The 20653-nt window shown below is 42.2% G+C and overlaps 1 protein-coding gene across 2 annotated transcripts in view; it reads left to right on the plus strand.

Moving 5' to 3' along the window:
- Nucleotides 1-198: 198 nt before the first annotated feature.
- The window catches only part of PDE6D (phosphodiesterase 6D), a 44727-nt gene continuing 24272 nt past the window's right edge, over nt 199-20653 (plus strand). The window contains exon 1 of one of the 2 annotated variants that reach the window (XM_032753881.2): nt 199-532. In XM_032753881.2, coding sequence (XP_032609772.1) covers nt 483-532 — 50 coding nt within the window. In that variant the 5' untranslated portion in view covers nt 199-482. The remainder of the gene's footprint in view (nt 533-20653) is intronic. The other variant, XM_032753880.2, reaches the window with a different exon arrangement.

Raw genomic sequence — 20653 nt, forward strand, 5'->3', positions numbered from 1 at the left:
AATGTAGTCTCTGTCGCGTCGCACAGTGCAACTCAGCTGCCGTCTCAGACGGCTAGTGTGCTCAGCGGCTGGAGCAGGTCCCTAAAGCCTCTGCAGATCCGAAGCCAGCCCTCCGCTGGGACAAACTCTAGGCAAAACACCAGATGAATATTGTGTCCTATGGGACTTCCCGGGGAGGGCCCTTCCCATTGACGTTAACAGTCCCCCTGCGAAGCCGCTGCGCGCTCCTACTGGCTGGTTGGGATGCCAATCGCCAAGGCTGGCTTTCCACTGGTTCCAGGAGGGCACTGCGAGGCTAGGGGGAAGGAGAAGGGATCAGGAGCGGGAGCTGAGGGGAGAGAGAGGCCGGTCCTGGTCTGGCCGCTGCGGCTGCTAGCCCGAGGTCTCCAAGCCGGGCTGCGGCTCCATCCTCGGCTCCTGGGCACCGTCTGCGAGGCTCCGCCGACCAGAGTGAGAAAGCCGCGGGCGGCGACCGCCGCATCATGTCAGCCAAGGACGAGCGGGCCAGGGAGATCCTGAGGGGCTTCAAACTGTATCCGCCCGGGAGCGGGGCGGGGCCGGGAGGACTTGGGAGGCGGCCGCTCACTGAGGAGACTGCCCGGGGGCGGGGGCCGCGCCAGGTGGGCCCCACAGAAGAAGGGCCGCGGGAGGGGAGAGGAAAGGAACAGCGTGCCGAGCACCCGGCGCGAGAGGCGCCCCCAGGGGCGTTCTGAGGGAGGAAGGGGAAGTTGACGGGAGCGCCGGGGGGTGGCGGGTGGAGACGGAGGAGCCTGGGAGACGGGGTTGCGAGAGGCCGGGCGTCGGAAACGCTGTCGGAGAGGCCGACTGGGTTCCGATCCCCGGCCGAGACCCAGAGGCCAGGAGGGGGCTGCGGCCCGCGGAGAAGGGCTGAGGGGGCGCGGTGGGCTGATCTCGAAGCCTAGAAGCCTCTTTGGCTATAAGCCTACCCGGGGAGCGGGGAACAGTGACTTGGAGTGGGCGACCTTGTGTGGGACAAATACCAGTGCTTTTAAAACTCTCTCAGGTCCCCCACCGCACCGCATCGCACCCCACCCCCGTCTGGTTTCCACAACTTCTCTTCCAAACTTGTGGCTTCTTCCAGGGCTGGATTAGTTGGGGGAGGTGGGGAAAGAGAAGTCCAAGATCGACCTCGTCTTAACACTCTTGGCCTTCTGAAGCATTGGTCACTGCTTCCCCCTCAGCGCCTCAGTTTTCTTTCCAGCAAGATGAGGACCATAGGCTTAGGTGTGGGGTGCCTCGCGCTGGGACTCCCAGCCGAGGTATGTTTGCTCGCTGCTGTCGGTGCGGTTCTGCCTAGCTGTGGTGGAGCTGTCCAGCAATGGTGTGATGTCGCTGGGGCCACGGTAGGATAGATAGAGTGGGGTAGAGAAATCATTGCCTCGGGCCTGTTGTGGTGCCCCTTTTGCATCCTCTCCGTAAGGAAGCTTTCTGTTTTCGTGGAGTGTGTTAGTCTGTCACCATATGATGCAGATGAAAAAATGCAAACTTGGATATTCAAATTTTCCATTCTCCTGCCGACTTTAATCTCTTCATGCATCCTGTCTGTAATCTATAGTACGGAACGTTCTTAAATTGCTCCCTCAGTGAGAAGGTAGTCACCACTTTAGGGCTCCTCCCTTGGAGGTTAGTAAAGCACTGTTTTCTTGGTATTCTGTTGCGTTTTCACAATGTCCATGTCATGCTTGCAAATTTAATTGCTTTGCTATAATCAGAAACCAAGTTGGTAATACATTTTAGACCACAGTGCAAAAAGGAGGTTTTGGATGTACAAGTGAGATTTTTCGAATGGAAATTGATCTATGCTTTTTAAAAAAAACTAAAGGCTGTATCACCTTTGCATACTACCACCCGTGATAAACTTTCAGTACTTTTATGTAGTGGTTTAGTAGCAGCCTCTTTTATAGCTCCATGTGCCTTTCTGTGTTTCTCTTCATAATGGATCATATAGGTATATAGGGATGACTGAAGTGCTGGAAAAGCTATGACATGGATTTTATTTTTTCCTCAAATAATTTATATTATTAACATGTAACAATGTAATAATATTGTTACTTAACATGCTGTGTAGACAGTAAACCGCAAACTGGAGAATTGAGAGATTTCAGAAGCAACGTTTTCATCTGATTGGAAATACCGTATTGCTGAAAAGAAGAAAGGCCTTTTTAATGGCTTTTGAACAAAGCAGTAAAGTTTGAGCTTCTCACCTTCAGTCTTAGCTCTTGAACCTGTTGAGAAAGACGATAAGAGACAAATACAGAAAAGAGTTTCATAAAGCAGAATCTGTGTCAGCCCACTAGAAGGAAAAGCGAATCAACCGATTGAGCGGTTAGTCCATCCAGAAACAGGCTTTTGGGAAAAGCTTGACCTGAGCTGATTAAATCCTGAAGCACAAGGGAAGCAGCCACATCAAAAAGTTAGCATGAGAGCAGTGGCATGCTCATCCTCTGATAGCCTTTATTGGGCATTTGTGGAGTAAGAGAGAAAAGAAAAGCAGGAATGTTAAGATATGCTACTACCTTCAGGAAAAAGTAAAATTAATGTTTTAGTAAGAAACTGACTATTGTCCACCTTTTATTGGGTAAATAGATTTTCTGAACTTTCTTTCAGAGTATCTGTTTCTGTAAGACTAGTTTGTCACTGCAAAAAGAGCACCATTATGTTCTCCCACCAACAGTGTTGATAGTACTCAATTTCCACGTTGACTAGGTCAGTCTTTTTTATTTGCCAGTTTGGATAACAAATGATATATTGTTTTAATTGGTATTCTCCTGGATCCCTAGATCCATAAAAAGGTAATGTAGCATAGTGGTTAAGAGCTATACTGGACTATGTCGCTATACTGCCTGCATTGGAATTCCAGCCCTGCGCTCCTAGTTGTGTGTCCCTGAGCAACTGCTTTAACCTCACCTCAATTTTCTTATCTGTAAAATGGGGAAAATAATAGTACATATCTCATGGGGCTGTAAGAGTAAATGAGTTGATATCTAAAGCATTTAGAAAAGCACCTGATCCACAGTAAGCATTATGCTTTAGCTAGTGTTATTCTTGTTATTATTAGAGAAGTTGCACATCTCCTCTATTTGGCCATTTCTTTTTCTTGTGTAAATTTTGTTAATTTTGTTTTTGCCCATTTTACTATTAAATTGTTTATTTTTCTTATTTGTAGATGTTCTTTACATATTGTAATATCAATCCTTTGCCTAATGTATTTTGCAAATATTTTCTTTCAATGTATTGTCTCCTTTTTTGTTGAACAGAATTTTTAAATTGTCATTTCAAATTTATTTTATTTTATTTGTTTGAGACGGAGTCTTGGTCTGTTGCCCAAGTTGGAATGCAGTGGCGCAATCTTGGCTCACTGCAACCTCTGCCTCCCAGGTTCAAGCAATTCTCCTGCCTCAGCCTCCTGAGTAGCTGGGATTACAGGTGCATGCCACCATGCCCGGATAATTTTTGTATTTTTAATAGAGATGGGGTTTCACCACGTTGGCCAAGCTGTTCTCAAACACCTGACCTCGTGATCTGCCTGCCTCTGCCTCCCAAAGTGCTGGGACTACAGGCATGAGCCACCGTGCCTGGCCTCAAATTTATTAATATTTGCTCTCTGGCTTTTGCATTTTGTATCTTGTTTAAAAAGATCTTCCTTATCCCAAGATTAACTAAATATCCTATCTTTTCTTCTCTTTTCAATGTTTAGCTCTTTAATCCACCTGGAACGTATTTACACATTTGGTATGTGGTAGACATCTAAGTACTTCTGCTGTTTGGATAGCCAGTAGTTCCAGTACTATTTACTAAGTAGTTAATTCATCTTTTCCTCACTGTTTTGAAGTGCCATCCTTGTCATATACTAAATTTTTATAAGACGTAGGTTTATTTTTGGATTATTTCTGTTTCATTGATCTATTTGTCTCTTCTTGTGCCTATACACATTTGATTGAATTATGATAGCTTTATAATATGATTTAGTATAGTTTACAATAGAATGGTCTGTGACTAACATAATATGTGTGTTTAAGGTCCCTATAAATATTTGTGCCTCTCTTGTTCACATGGAAGCTTGCCCATATGCCCATAGTAGATAGAAACATGAGGACTTGGCTGGGCCTGGTGACTCACACCTGTAATCCCAGCACTTTGGGAGGCCTAGGTGGGAGGATTGCTCAAGGCCAGGAGTTCAAGACCAACCTGGCCAACATAGCGAGACCCCCAACTCTAAAAAAAAAAAAAAATTTAAAGATACTGCATAAAAGTGAATACTGTATGCATAAATTAGTCATGGTCTGAGTGAATTCAGTAGAAGCCTTTGTATTTGCCATCAGTTGTTTCAAAAACAAAATCTTACAAGATTTTATTCTCGTATCACCTTCACCCCATCTCACCCTACCTCTTTCAGAGTATCTGTTTTTGTGAGAAGACTTTATCACTACAAAAAGAGCACCATTGTGCTCTCCCATCAACCGTGTTGATAGTACTCAGTTTTCCATGTTGACTAGGTCAATCTTTTTTATTTTTGCCAGTTTGGACAACACATGATACTTTGTTTCAATTTGTATTTTCCTGGATCCCTAGATCCATAAAAGGTAATATAGCATAGTGGTTAAGAGCTGTACTGGACTGTGGCGCTATACCACCTCTCAAGAAATGCAAGGCTCTCATACACATTAAGAACCTTGCATTTCTTTCTTGTTTGTTAAAAGCATAACATTTCCTAATTGTAAATTAATGTTATGAATGAAATGTTACTTGGGGAACAATATGATTCTCCTGCACATATTTTGGATTTGATTATTTTAAGCAGCTGACATAGAGATTGATGTTTGTAAATCCCACATTTCCCATTTCGTTCCCTCAACAAAGGTCTGTTGGGTGACTGTCATGTATAGGGCACTCTACACTTGAAGGATACAGAAATGAATAACTTAACAGTCCCTTCTTTCCAGAAGCTTAACCAGCTTTATGTCTGTTTAGGAGGAATATCTTCAAAAGGAATGCATTTTTTAAAATTCTATTTAATTTTCCTGTTACAAACTCCAGCCACCTAGAGTGACCTTTGTAAATATTATTTAATATAGCCTTCTAATGTAGCTAATGTTTAATGTGTTTTTTATAAAAATGGAATTGTAGGCCGGGCGTGGTGGCTCACGCCTGTAATCCCAGCACTTTGGGAGGCCGAGGCGGGCAGATCACGAGGTCAGGAGATTGAGACCATCCTGGCTAACACGGTGAAACCCCATCTCTACTAAAAAAATACAAAAAATTAGCCGGGCGCGGTGGCGGGCGCCTGTAGTCCCAGCTACTTGGGAAGCTGAGGCAGGAAAATGGCGTGAACCCGGGAGGCGGAGCTTGCAGTGAGCCGAGATAGCGCCACTGCACTCCAGCCTGGGCAAAAGAGCGAGATTCTGTCTCAAAAAAAAAAAAAAAAAAAAAAAAAATGGAATTGTAAATATCATTTTGTAACTTAACTTTGTTCACTTAATAATAGATTTACCATGTTTATGATTTCCAAAGTTAGTTACTTTCAGTTGCTTTCACTGACAGATTTGTCACAGTACTCTTTTTTTTTTTTTTTTTTTGAGACGGAGCCCCAGCTGGAGTGCAGTGACGTGATCTCAACTCACTGCAACCTCTACCTCCGGAGTTCAAGCGATTCTTCCACCTCAGCCTCCAAGTAGCTGGGATTACAGGCACACGCCCACCACGCCCAGCTAATTTTTGTATTTTTAGTAGAGATGGTGTTTCACCATGTTGGCCAGGCTGGTCTTGAACTCCTGACCTCAGGCCTCCCAAAGTGCTGGGATTACAGGCGTAAGCCACCACACCCAGCATTTGTCACAGTACTCTTATACTAGCTTTCTAGTATAGTCTGTATCCACTGTTTTGCCTATTTGAATAGCTTTTTCATCAACATAAAAATATAACTTTATTAAATTAACAAGAAACTGACAGACTTCCATAAGAATGAATTATACTTTTATGATTTCGTTGTCTTTAATCCATCTGGAATTTTCTTTGGTATAAGATACAGAGTAGTAATGTAGCTCTTTTTAAATATTGGCTTATTGTCTCCATTTATTTATTTAATTCATTTATACTTCAGATATTATAATATCCAGAAATAAATGGCTGCTTACAAATCAATAGGATACGCATTTAACTCAAAGTGGACAAAGGATATGAACAAGCAGTTCCTAGAAGAAAAAGCAGATGACCAATGAATAAATGAGGACATGCTCAACCTTGTTAAAATAATAGACTATCTTCCAGGTGCAGTGGCTCACGCCTGTAATCCCAGCACTTTGGGAGGCCGAGGTGGGTGGATTGCTTGAGCCTGGAAGTTTGAGACCAGCCTGGGCAACATGGCAAGACCCCGCCTCTACAAAAAAAAAAAAACACACAAAAATTAGCCAGGTGTGGTGGCACATGCTTGTGGTCCCAGCTACTGGGAGGCTGAGGTGAGGGGATCACCTGAGCCTGGGAGGTGGAGGTTGCAGTGAGCCATGACTGTGCCCCACTGCATTCCAACCAGGGTAACAGAGTGAGACCCTGTCAATAATAATAGTAATAATGGACTATCTCTTCCCAATTAATTGACACAAATTTAAAAGATTGATTTTATATATATATATATATATATATCCTGAAAGTGGCACTGTACGAAAATAAAATTAAAAATTAGGCCAGGCACAGTGGTTCATGCCTGTAATCCCAACACTTTGGGAGGCCAAGGTGGGCAGATCACTTGAGCCCAAGAGTTTGAGACCAGCCTGCCCAACATAGCAAAACTCCCTCTCTATTAAAAATGCAAAAAATTAGCCAAACATGGTGGCACACGCCTGTAATCCCAGCTACTCAAGAGGCAAAGGCAGGAGAATTGCTTGAACCCAGGAGGCAGAGGTTGCAGTGAGCTGAGATCACACCACTGCACTCCAGCCTGGGCTACAGAGTGAGACTGTGTCTCAAAAAAAAAAAAAAACATAAAAATTTATTAAAAAAAAAAAAAAAAAGATGCCAGGCACAGTGGCTCATGCCTGTAATCCCAGCACTTTGGGAGGCCAAGGTGGGCAGATTACTTGAGGTCAGGGATTCGAGGCCAGCCTGGCCAACATGGTGAAACCCCGTCTCTACTAAAAATACAAAAATTAGCTGGGCATGGTGTGGACAGCTGTAATCCCAGCTATTATTAGGGTGTCTGAGGCAGAAGAATCACTTGAACCTGGGAGGCCAAGGTTGCAATGAGCCGAGATTGCACCACTGCACTCCAGCCTGGGTGACAGAGAGAGACTCAGTCTCAAAAAAAAAAAAGATAATATTCAGTGTTCACAACGTTGAGGGAAAGGGGCACTGTCATTTGGTTTATGTGTGTGTGTGTAGTGTCTATAGAAAGTAATTGGTATCTATCAAATATTTACACATAACTGCAGTAGAGTATATAGCACAATGGTTGAGAGTATGGGCTCACTTCCAAGGTTTAGACTTACTGTCTCTGCTATTGTGACTCTCAACAGAACACTCAGACTCTGAGCCTCAGCATCTGTATCTCATATCATCAGAGGGTTGTTTTGAGAATTAAATGAAACTGCATAAAAGATGTTTGGTTCAGTGCCTGGCATATAGTAATATCTGCTGCCATTCATTTTATTATTAATTACTAATAATAATGACAGGCCAGGTATAGTGGCTCATGCCTGTAATCCTAGCTCTTTGGGAGGCCGAGGTAGGTGGATCACCTAAGTTTGGGCATTCAAGACCAGCCTGGCCAACATGGTGAAATCCCGTCTCTACTAAAAATACAAAATTAGTCAGGCGTAGTGGTGTGCACCTGTAATCCCAGCTACTCGGGAGGCTGAGGCAGGAGAATCGCTTGAACCCAGGAGGTGGAGGTTGCAGTGAGCCGAGATCACACCAGTGCACTCCAGCCTGGGCAACAGAGTGAAACTCCATCTCAATAATAATAATAATAATAATGACAGTAGTGTTAATATGATTGTAAAGCCACTTATTTCCCTGAGATATAACTAATGCCTTCATTCTAGTTATATTTTCTTACTGAAAAACTATGGTATTTCCATTTTGCCTCTGAATAAATGATTCAATACGCATTGATATGTACCTCATGTTTATCTTGTCTAGAAAATGAATCTCATTCTAATTTATGGCAGGTTAGCAAAAAGAGTTTGGGCTCAGAAGGTTTCTGAAAGCATCTTTCAGTTGTGTTCTTACATTTCTTCTCCCATAGTTTGGTCCTGGAATCCCTGTATCTTCTTTCTCATAGTACCTTAATCCTTGACTTTGCTTCCAATCAAAAAACAGTTGGCTTTACATCTCCTATTTACTCACTTAGAATAAAGAATAAGAATAGTAGACATATTAAGAAAAGTCGACTGTAGAACTTCTCTTGAAAATCAGTATTCCCTGGTACAGTTGCCTTGGCCAAATGTTAAAAATGAATTTGAGGTTTATTATTTCCCATAATATAGATTTTGTCTGTCAACCCAAAGTCTTGGAAAGCAACCAGACATACCACTCATAAAGCCCAATTTCATGTAGATCGTGATTGGTAGCTTGTTTCCTCACACATGGACTCTTGAGAGTTTGTATTGTTATCCTGAATGGATTAAATGAATATAATGTCCTATTGATTATCTTAGGATTTTTTTTTTTTTTTTTTTTTTTTTTCTGTGACAGGGTCTCACTGTCATCCAGGCTGGTGCTATCATAGCTCACTGCAGCCTTGACCTCCCAGGCTCAGGTGATCCTCTGCCTCACCCTCCTGGGTATCTGGGTGCACAGGTGTGCACCACTATACCCAGCTGATTTTCGTATTTTTTCTTTGTAGAGAAAGGGTTTCACTATGTTGCCCAGGCTGGTGTTGAACTTCTGGGCTCAAGTGATTTGCCCACCTTGGCTTCCCAAAGTGCTAGGATTACAGACGTTAGCCACCACACCCGGCCTTACTTAGGATTCTTAAACAGGCATTCCTGCTTTTGCTTTTTGGAAAGAATTTAGAGTATAATTAGATATTTATAGGCTTCTACTGACCTTCTAAGTTTCTTCCCAGGGTTATGTATATGGTTTATAATGAAACATTACAGTAACTTCTGGAGAAATGGGACAGAACACGGTAAAACTCTCATGGAGAATTCCAGTTGTATCACCACTACATTTGATAAAGGACTAGCACTGGTTCTGAGGCTTGGAAGCTCTAGGTTCTTACTAGGGTTGACCTCAGTTTTGCCTCCCAGTCCTCATTTGTCAGCATTCTGCATCCACAAATCCTCATGTTATGAGAGGATTTGACTTATAGACCTATCCCTCCCTATTCCTGAGCATCATAGGAAGGAATTTTAAAGGCCATCTTCTCCAGCAGCCTGACTATTCTAATAATTGCTTGAATGCGTAAAACTCAAATTGTCAAAGTTTTGAGAGCAGCATTCTTTTTTGTTTTTGACCTGCTTATAATTTTGGAGCTGGGAAGAAAAGCAAATATATTTTCTTACAGTCCAATATCCACAAAGATTTCAATGGATTGGACTAAAGCACACTGTTTATGGCAAAGAAGGCGATGGTCTCACCGTAGGACACATGAAAGCTTGTTTAGTCTACAGCAAAGGGAGGCAGGGGAAAGTGGAGCTGGTGTAAAGGTGGGCCACTTGAAACATGGCATACATTCAATAATGGGGGGAACTGAAGGGAGTTTAACCTAAACATGAAAAGAGTTGGACAAGAAACATGAGTGTTCTCTTCTAAAGTTAAAAAAAAAAACACTGTTCTAAAGAGGAAGAATTAAATGTTGCTGTGTAGCTCTCAGAGGAAGTATAAGATTTGCGGGGTAGAAATTACAGGTGACAGAGTTTAGGCCAGTTTCTAACAATTAGTAGAATTACGTGAAAAAAGACATTTTCCAGAAAGTGTTTTAAGCAGCAGATAGATGCCTATCTGTCAAGAGTGTTGCAGAGGGAAATTTTGTATGTATCAAATGTGTATTACAGTAGATGATCTACAGAAATACTCAAATCCTTTTCCAGCACTACAATTCTTTGATTTGATGACAACCTTTCTTACTTAACAAGTACTTTTTTCGGCAAATGTTTATATTGAGATATGTTCTACACCTAAAATAGACAAAGTTTTTTTGTGACCTGATTGTTTCCTTTTTGTTTTTGACACAACTCTGAGACACTCAGTATTGAAGTGTCTGGTTTAGTGCATTGTGGATACAGCGATTCAGAGTCAAGGAGAGCAATTATTGCCTCTGAATTTAGATAACATTTAGAGAATGAAACATAAATAGCTGTAATATAAATTAACACTGTAAATATAGCCACAAGAAGAAAGAGCATGGTCTAGTAATATCTCATAATTCTATACTGCTTTTTGGTTTTTAAAGAACTTTGATATATTACTGCATTATCACAACAACCCTATTCATTGTTAGCCTCACTCTATAGATTAAGGAATTGAGGATCAACAAGGCAGTCACTTAGACGAAGGCAGAACCTTAATTTAAGCCTTGTTTTGTCTTTTTGAAAGTCCATGTTTTCTACGGTATACCATGATGCCTTTCTGGAGAATTTATTCTTTTGTTGTTGTATTATTAATTTTGAGTTTTAAATTTTTCTCAGCTTGGCTGAGCAAGGTGGCTCACGCCTGTAATCCCAGCATTTTGGGAGGACTAGGTGGGCAGATCACTTGAGGTCATGAGTTCGAGACCAGCCTGGCCAACATGGCAAACCCCACAGAAGCTATTTGGGAGGCTGAGGCACAAGAATCGCTTGAACCCAGGAGGCAGAGGTTGCTCAAAAAAAAAAAAAAAAAATTTCTCAGCTCACTGCAGCCTTAACCTCCCAGGCTCAAGTGATCCTCCCACCTCAGCCTCTCAGGTAACTGGGACTACAGGTGCACACTATTATGCTTTGCTAATTTTTATGGGTTTTTTTTTTTTTTTTTTTGAAATGAAGTCTTGCTCTTGTCACCCAGGCTGGAGTGCAATGGCACAATCTCAACTCACTGCAACCTCTGCCTCCCAGGTTCAAGCAGTTCTCCTGCCTCAGCCTCCCGAGCAGCTGGGATTACAGGCGCCTGCGACCACACCCAGCTAATTTTTGTATTTTTAGTAGAGACAGAGTTTCACCACATTGGCCAGACTGGTCTCGAACTCCTGACCTCAGGCGATCCATTCACCTCAGCTTCCCAAAGTGCTGGGATTACAGGTGTGAGCCACCACACCTGGCCAATTTTTGTTATTTTTTTAGAGACCAGATTTTGCCATGTTGCCCAGGCTGGTCTTGAACTCGGGCTCAAGTGATCTGACTGCCTTGGCCTCCCAAAGTGCTGGAATTAACAGACATGAGCCACCATGCCCAGCCCTTTTCTCAGTGTTTAAGTCACCGCCAGATTTATTTTTCACTTGAAAATTATCCTCTTCTAATGTGGTCATATCTCCTATATTCTTTTTTTTCCCTCAATTCACCAGATACAGGGGCCAGGGTTTAGCCCAGGATAATGAATTTTTTAACAATTAGAGTTACCAGAGGAAAAAAAGACATTTTCCAGAAAATACTTAAGCAGCAGGTGGATATATTCTTGTTTTCATATTTTTTTCATCTTAAGCACAGTCCTCTTAAACATCGTCCTCTGTGGTCAAGAGATGGCTACTCATAGGGGTCTGATTAGCAACTTCAGCGATGATCAAACATAGGAGGTTGTTACTCAAGTCTGATAAGCACAAGATTGTGTCCATATAGTTTTGTCCAATAAAGTAACACAAAATTTATCCCACAACGAAGTTGTTTTCAGATGAGCAATTCAGATAATCTCGTTAATAGGAAAAAAAAGTGAAAAAGTCTTGGATACTAGCATGGATAAACAAACATATCCTGGCTTTGTTCAGAACACGAAAGGCTATCTTGTGACCAGCTTATTTCAGTTTCATTTTGAAATCTTTTCCTTAAACATCTATGAAAAATATCAGGTGAAAGTATATTGTGGGTAGCTTATAGAACCAACTCGAGGGTTCCTGTTACAGAGTGTTATTATGAATTTAGAGTTTGTTTCAAAGGCCCCTTAAGTATTTGTGGATTGAGATAAGAATCTAACAGACTATTTCCTTTTCTGTGATTCTCTATTAAAAAATGTGGTCCCATCTGTGGTCCCAGCTATTCAGGAGGCTGAGGCAGGAGGATCACTTGAGCTCAGGAATTCAAGGCTACAGTGAGCTATGATCGTGCCTCTTCATTCCAGCCTGGGCAACAGAGCAAGACCGCATCTCTAGAAACAACAACAACAAAAGGACTATCACTTAAATAGGATCTTAAAAGATGAGATGTTACCGTGTGTGTGTGTGTGTGTGTGCGTGTGTGTGTCTATATGTATATATGTGTGTGTGTGTGTATGTATATATATACATATCTGTGTGTGTATGTGAGAGAGAGAGAGAGAGCAAATTGTAGGATAGTCATAATTATGCCATGTGTGGCACTGCTACCTAGGTGACTACTCTGAAAAGTATGGTTTTCACCAGGTCACTGCTAAAGATTAAGAAAAAGGGACTAAATCTGAGATTCAGCATTTTCATGAAATAGGAAGTGAGAAATGTAACTGTAAGCCTTAATTGCTTTTGAGCCATCTTCTGCCTAAGGAGCAAAGACAAAGGAACCAGAAAAGCTGCGTTCTGGTCATAGTGCTGTCACTTACTGGCCGTTCATTCAGACATTTGTTAACAGAATCTGTACATGGCATATCATCTGCTAAACCAAAGAGAAAGAAAATGATAAAGCAGGCCAGGCACGGTGGCTCACGCCTGTAATCCCAACATTTTGGGAGGCCAAGGCGGGTGGATCACATGAGGTCAGGAGTTCGAGACCAGCGTGACCAGTATGATGAAACCCCGTCACCACTAAAAATACAAAAATGAGCCGGGTGTGGTAGCATGTGCCTGTAATCCCAGCTACTCAGGAGGCTGAGACAGGAGAATCGCTTAAACCCAGGAGGCAGAGGTTGCAGTGAGCTGAGATCATGCCATTGCACTCCAGCCTGCACAACAAGAGCAAAACTCCCTCTCAAAAAAAGAAAATGATAAACCAGTTTCCATGACCAAATAACTTGTCTTATATAAGGGAGAGAGAAAGAGACCATAACAATCAGAATGCAGTGTGTTACGTGCCTAGTAGTATCAAGTACTGTGGAAACTCAGAGAAAGGATGACTACTGCTAGGGGTGTTGTGGAAGACTTCAAGAATTATCACTTGAGGTTGGGCGCGGTGGCTCATGCCCGTAATCCCAGAACTCTGGGAGGCTGAGGCGGGTGGATCACTTGAAGTCAGGAGTTGGAGACCAGCCTGGCCCATGGTTTCAACATAGTGAAACCCTGTCTCTACTAAAAATACAAAAATGAGCTGGGCGTGGTGGTGCACGCTTGTAATCCCAGCTACTCGAGAGGCTGAGGCAGGAGAATCGCTTGAACCCGGGTGGAGGTTGCAGTGAGCTGAGATCATGCGACCGCACTCCAGCATGTACGACAGAGGGAGACTCCATCTCAACAACAACAACAACAAAAGGACTATCACTTGAATAGGATCTTAAAAGATGAGATGTTACCTAGATTAATCTTTATGATAGTAGGGAGTAACAGAGAGGAAGGAAAGTGTTTCAAGAGTGAGTTGGAGTCAGGAATGAGGAAGGATGAGGACCAAACAAATTCTTGGAATTTGTTGAAATTTTATTCATAATGATATTTAAGAATCAGCTGAGAGTCCCATGATACCTTATAGGTCATTGTGATCTTTTTAAGAATAATAGGGCCGGGCGCGGTGGCTCACGCTTGTAATCCCAGCACTTTGGGAGGCTGAGGTGGGCGGATCACGAGGTCAGGAGATCGAGACCACAGTGAAACCCCGTCTCTACTAAAAATACAAAAAAATTAGCCGGGCGTGGTGGCGGGTGCCTGTAGTCTCAGCTACTCGGAGAGGCTGAGGCAGGAGAATGGCGTGAACCTGGGAGGCGGAGCTTGCAGTGAGCCGAGACTGCGCCACTGCACTCCAGCCTGGGCGACAGAGCGAGACTCCGTCTCAAAAAAAAAAAAAGAATAATAGATAGTGGCAGATACAGTGGTTCATACCTGTAATCCCAACACTTTGGGAGGCTAAGGTGTATGGATCCCTTGAGCTCAGGAGTTTGAGACCAGCCTGGGAACATGGTGAAACCCTGTCTCTACCAAAAATACAAAAATTAGCCAGGCATGATAGCGTGTGCCTGTAAGTCCCAGCTACTCGGGAGGCTGAGGTAGGAGTATCACTTGAGCCCAGGAGGCAGAGGTTGCAGTGAGCCAAGATTGTGCCACTGGCTACTGCACTGCACCCTGGGCCACAGAGCAAGACCCTGTCTAGAAAAAAAAAAAAAAGAATAGTTAAAGAAACAAAGTATAATCTTTCAAGATTAGAAAATGAATACATGAGGAATATAAAGTCAGAAATAATAGATTACTCTTTCAAGAAATCTGGTGACCTAAGAAAGCAGATATTAGGGGAGCAGCTTGAGTGGGTTGATAGAATTCGTTAAATAATGGAAATCACTTATTTAAGCTGACTTTGTACAAGTCACTTAATACTGTAAAACAAGGATAAAGTGGTTGGGCACGGTGGCTCACGCCGTAATCCCAGCACTTTGGGAGGCCGAGGCAGGCGGATCACGAGGTCAGGAGATTGAGACCATCCTGGCTACCTCGGTGAAACCCTGTCTCTACTAAAAACACAAAAAATTAGCCGGGTGTGGTGGCGGGCGCCTGTAGTCCCAGCTACTCAGGAGGCTGAGGCAAGAGAAGGGCGTGAACCTGGGAGGCAGAGCTTGTAGTGAGCCGAGATCTCACCACTGCACTCCAGCCTGGGCAACAGAGTGAGACTCCGTCTCAAAAAAAAAAAAAAAAAACAAGGATAATGCATGCTATTTGATTTAGATGTTATGAAATTTGAATGAAATAATACATGCCAACTCAATTTAAAAACCATAGCTCTTCAAATGCACTATGCTTGCTATTACATTATTACAATCATTATTTACCTTTGCTTTAAAGTTTGGCATTGCTTTCTATTTTGCAAATTTATAGATTTCATGTTTCAGGATATCAGAAAAGTCAGAGCCTTAGTGATTGTTTTTTACTTCAGCTTAGATACCTGTGAGCCTTTTTCCACAATTCTGGGAATTAATTGTGGCTGTTGGAGTGACAACAGAAGAAACCCCCAGATGACACTGAAAAACCAGAATCATCTTTGACTTTGCCTTTTTTTTTTTTTTTTCCTCTGCCCCCGGGTGGAAGGCTGTTTCACCCGTGCAATCACTCTCCGGATTCACAATCTGCCTCACCTCCATGCACTACCACGCCCAGCTGATTTTTGTATTTTTAGTAGAGACAGAGTTTCAGTTGGCCAGACAGGTCTCAAACTCCTCCTGACCTCAGATGATCCGCCCTTCTCGGCCTTCCAAAGTGCTGGGTTAATAGGCATGAGCCACCATGCCCCGCCACCTTTTATATTTTTAAGGGTTATAATTTGAAGGAGTTGAGTTTCTTCCCAATACTATAGCATTTTTTAAAAACTAGGTGAAATTCAGGAATCTCTCAATGTAGATTTTGACAGGATTCAAGGCAATATCCCTGTGCCTCCAAATAACCTGAAAGAAACAGTGGCCCTTTTGGGAACATGCCCTTGGGAAAAGGCCTTATATTATCTCTTCTTCAATCAGGAGGTGCTGGGAAGCAAATAAAAGTGCAAAGGGAGCCTCTAAGAATCTCTTTGGGTATGTCTCTTCTAGCTTGTTTCTGACCAGTTCCAGGCACATAACTGTACATGTCAGTAGGATAATGGGCTGACTAGAAAAAAAAGAAAGGTTTGTTTTATTGTTTGACTTTGCTAGGGAGAAGACTGTGTTACATTTCAAATACTGATCTTTTTCTCATTACTAAATTACTTGCCTCCACTGTTTCCCAGGCCAGTTTGAATTTTGATTGTCTACTTTCCAAGCATAGTAACTTTGCCAGCACAAGAGTATTATTTCACAGGGATATCACCACTGATTACAATGCTGCATATTATGTTTCAAGGATACTGAAACCTGGGTTCTCAGAGATCCATTTATATTTTCTCATCTTATCCCCCATAAATGGGAAAATCACTGGGAAATTATTGGGTGGAGAAATGCATTTAAATGACCGTGAATTAGAATTGGTCCTTAAGAAGGTACTAAAGGCAGAATGCTCTGTATAACCAACACTAAGGCAGAAGCATAAGAGGGCTCTGACATAAGTGGTATTTAAGAATTAATGAAGCAAGTGGGAGTAAGAGAAGGAAATGAGTTCAGAAAGGAAACAAGGAGCAGAGAGTTTGAGAGGGGAGAGATCATAAAGGCAGTGTGTGAAAAGATAGAGAACAGGAAGAAAAAAGCCACAACCAAAAACTATGAAAACAGAGTAAAGAAAGATAGCCCTGTAATGAAAATGCTCAGGATACCACCAAATAGAAACTCCCTTTGTTTACTGCTAGTCATTGCAGCTGCTTCCACCCCAAAGTAATGAGAAGGGAGAGGTTTCTCTTTATGCCTGTGACCTTGGTTTTGAAGCTTTGCCTCATGGTGCTCTGGTCTGCCATAGTAGACATTAGCATATATCATTATATGCTTAGCCAGCCATTTTGCCTGAAAAATATACTTACCTTGAAATTACTCAGAGCCACATGCCCATATATAATTTATGAGTACTCTGTCAAGTCATGAATTCAAACTTAATGCAGAATGGGCTTTTAAATTCTAATACATTGTTACTTGCAATTCAGCTGACTGCCTTAGCTGTTCTCCTTAGGGAGAGTGGAGGTTTTTTGGTTGGTTGGTGGGTTGGTTTTTGCTTTTTTTTTCTTTCTGAGTTCCAGGTTTAAGTTGCCCCCCTCCCACATTTTTGTTTTGTTTTGTTTTTGTTTTTTTATAGATAGGATCTTGCTTTGCTACCCAGGCTGAAGTGCAGTGGTAAGATCATGGCTCATTGTAGCCTTGAAATCCTGGGCTCAGGCAGTCTTCCTGCCTCAGCTTTCTGAGTAGCTGGGACTACAGGCACGCACCACTGTATGGCTAATTTGTCTTTTCTTTTTTTTTTTTTTTCCTTCGGTAGAGATGGAATCTCACTGTGTTGCCCAGGCTGGTCTTGGATTCCTGGGCTCAAGCAGTCTTCCTGCTTTGGCCTCCCAAAGTGTTGGTATTATAGGCATGTGCCACTGCACCCAGCCTAAATTGCCCTTTCTACAGTCTACTGGACCCTAAAAGCATCTCTTGTGGTTTCTCAGCCTGAAGAGAATTCTAATGAACTCACCCTCTATTGCTTAGTGTGATTCAACACATATTTGAGTGTCAGTTACATGCTGAGCACTGAGAAGAGAAAGATAAATAATGTAGTGTCAGTAGAATTTGACTTGCAAACTAATATATTCATGGTACTCTCTGATAAGTACTATGACACAGGTATAAACAAGTGGCCAGGATAGGAGGTGATGCTGTAACAAACAACACTCTGGAGAATGGAATGTATGGCAGAGACTGGACTCAGTGTCTTCCTCCAGTAAGCCTTGATTTGCCATCTTGACTTCTTCACCTGAGGCATATAGCAATTTGTTATACATGCTGGCCTCCTGGTTGCCTGTTGATTTCCTGTTCTTTATCAAACTATCGTTTTTATTGACAGCCTTTCTTATCTTACCATTCTCTGTTGTCCTTTTAACCTATTAATAGCTCATTAGAAAAAAATTAATATTCCCCAGACCTATTTACAAAGCCTAAACTTTCTGTGTTCCTCAGAAATGTGTATGAGGATGGAAGGAGTTTTTGTTGTTTTTGGAGACAGGGTCTCACTCTGTTGCCCAGGCTGTAGTGCAGTGGCACAATCTTGCCCTCAGCCTCCCAAGTAGCTGGGATTAAAGGCACACACCACCACATGTAGCTAATTTTTTGTTGTTGTTGAGACACAGTCTCACTATATTGCCCTGGCTGGTATCAAACTCCTGGGTTCAAGTGATCCTTCTACCGTGGCCTCCCAAAGTGCTGGGATTACAAGCTTGAGCCACTACATCTGGCAAGATTTTTTATTGAACACTCACACAGGACTAGACTAAGACCTTGTCAAGAGCAAAAGTCTTATCTTGTTCTTCCTGTTTCCTAGAACAATGCTTCTTAAACTATGGCTGGCAAAGAATCGGGTTTTTACTTCTAATCCTTCATAGACATATTTTTGTAAAATACAGTGAGATTAATTATTAGAAAAATAATATAAAGCCAGACCTGGTGGCTCAAGCTTGTAATCCCAGCACTTTGGGAGGCCGAAGTGGGAGGATCACTTGAGCCCAGGAATTCAAGACCAGCCTGAGCAACATAGACTCTGTCTCAACAACAACAACAACAACAAATTAAAAATTATCCAGGCATGGTGGCACATGCCTGTAGTCCCAGCTACTCAGGAGGCTGAAGCAGGAAGATCACTTGAACCCAGAAGTTTGGGGGTACAATGAGCTGTAATCATACCACTACACCCCAGCCTGGGCAACAGAGTGAGACCCTGTCTCTAAAAAAAAAAAAAAAAAAAAAAAGTCTTTAAAGAAAAATGACATAAAAGTTTTTAAAAATTATTATTGAAATCAACAAATTATTCTGCTGTATTGTTATTAAAAAATTTTAAAAGAAAACATGTCACAGGGTGGTAGCAAATGGATTCACAGACCAGGACCAGTCTGTGGGCCACATACTGAGTGGTACAGCTGTGGAATCCCCAATACTTGCACCTGATACACAATACCTCAATACATGTTTGTGCAGTAAATATGTGAATGAGACGATTGGAATGATTATAGTAGCAGGCAAGGAAAAAAGGAGAATAGAGGCTCTCTTTGGAGAATTGGAGGGAAATGATTAAGTGAGAAACTCAAGATTACTGCAATAATGCTACCCTCCATGTAAAACAAACTTTTTGTCATCATTCACTCTGAACACTGTTCCTTTGGCTCTCTAACAAGACAGATAAATACTAATAAATCCTCTGTCTGAATTTCTGCAAAATATAGTTTTGATCTTGCTGAATATGTAGAACTTGCTCTAAATGACTGCACAAAGATGTCAACCTATTTATTTAAAGTTGCTCTCATGGCAGATCTATAGTCAGCTAGGATTGATTTCAAATATTAAAAACTGCTCTTAGAACCAGTGCATTTTTCCATGTTGCAATATGGAGCATACCACCAAATGCTTTCTCTGCCTGCGATTTTCTTTTTTTAGTAGAGATGGGGTCTCACTATGTTGCCCAGTCTGGTCTTGAACTCCTGGGCTCAGGTGATCGATCCTCCCAGCTTGGCCTCCCAAAGTGCTGGGATTACAGTGTGAGCCACTGCACCTAAGATCTCTGTCTGAGATTTTCTTGTTTCCTCTGTGTCCTCTCAAAAGATTAGCTGAATAGGGCAAGAAATATTTTTATGAAAAACTTTGAAAGAAAGAAGCCTTCTATGTCCATTAAGATAATTTTGGGTTGCTTACAACACTACAAGTCTTCAGTTCTTAAAACCAAATTGTTAGGCCAGGCACGGTGGCTCACACCTGTAATGCCAGCACTTTGAGAGGCCAAGGCAGGTGGATCACTTGAGGTCAGGAGTTCGAGACCAGCCTGGCCAACAGGGTGAAACCTTGTCCTTACTAAAATTCGAGACCAGCCTGGCCAACAGGGTGAAACCTTGTCCTTACTAAAAATACAAAAATTAGCTGGGCATAGTGGTGCCCACCTGTAATCCCAGCTACTCGGGAGGCTGAGGCAGGAGAATCACTTGAACCCAGGAGGCAGAGGTTGCAGTGAGCTGAGATCGCACTACCGCACTCCAGCCTGGTCGACAGAGCAAGACTGTGTCTTAAAAAAAAAAAAAAAAAAAAAAGTGTTGGTCCTTGAATCTGCTTCAGATTTTTAAAAAAATGGTTTCATTCAAGCGATAGAAAAGAGGAGGTCTACTTTTTAATAGCCACACACATAGCTATACTCAATGGAGATCATTATTTTGAAATACTTAAGCTCACAATATTTAAGTGCAACTTACAACAGGGAAGTTTTGTTATCATAAATGGAATTTTGTTTTCAATGTGGATCAGTACAAATTCAGTAACTCAATACATCATCTTCCTTCTCTACTAAGCATATCCCCAAGAGAACATTGTTAGGAAGGGCAAAAGGGCCATTTCCATGGTATATTTGAGGGATTCTGCTTGCCTTTCTCACCCTCTCATCAGTTCCCTCAGCTCTTCTAGCCCTGGAGGAATGTCGTTACAAAGATACCCAGGACCCTGCAGTTCCCTGGAGCCTTTCTGTTCCCAAGGGTATGTAGTGTGAACAGACCTCTGTCTGAATGTTAGCTCTGTTATTTACCAGCTGTAAGTTCCTGAGAAAGATATTTGACTGCTGGGAGCACCACTATTTTATGTGGGTATGAGTATTAAATAAGATTGAAAAATAAAAAAGAGGGGCTGTTAGCACAGCACGTGACATATATGTTGAAAGTAGGTACTCAAATATTAGCTCTTTTACCCTGCCTCTTCTTTCTTTGAGGACTACCTGTAAACTATGAATATA

The sequence above is a fragment of the Hylobates moloch genome, unplaced genomic scaffold (genome assembly GCF_009828535.3).
Source record: "Hylobates moloch isolate HMO894 unplaced genomic scaffold, HMol_V3 SCAFFOLD_1, whole genome shotgun sequence".
NCBI classification, from domain to species: Eukaryota; Metazoa; Chordata; class Mammalia; order Primates; family Hylobatidae; genus Hylobates; species Hylobates moloch.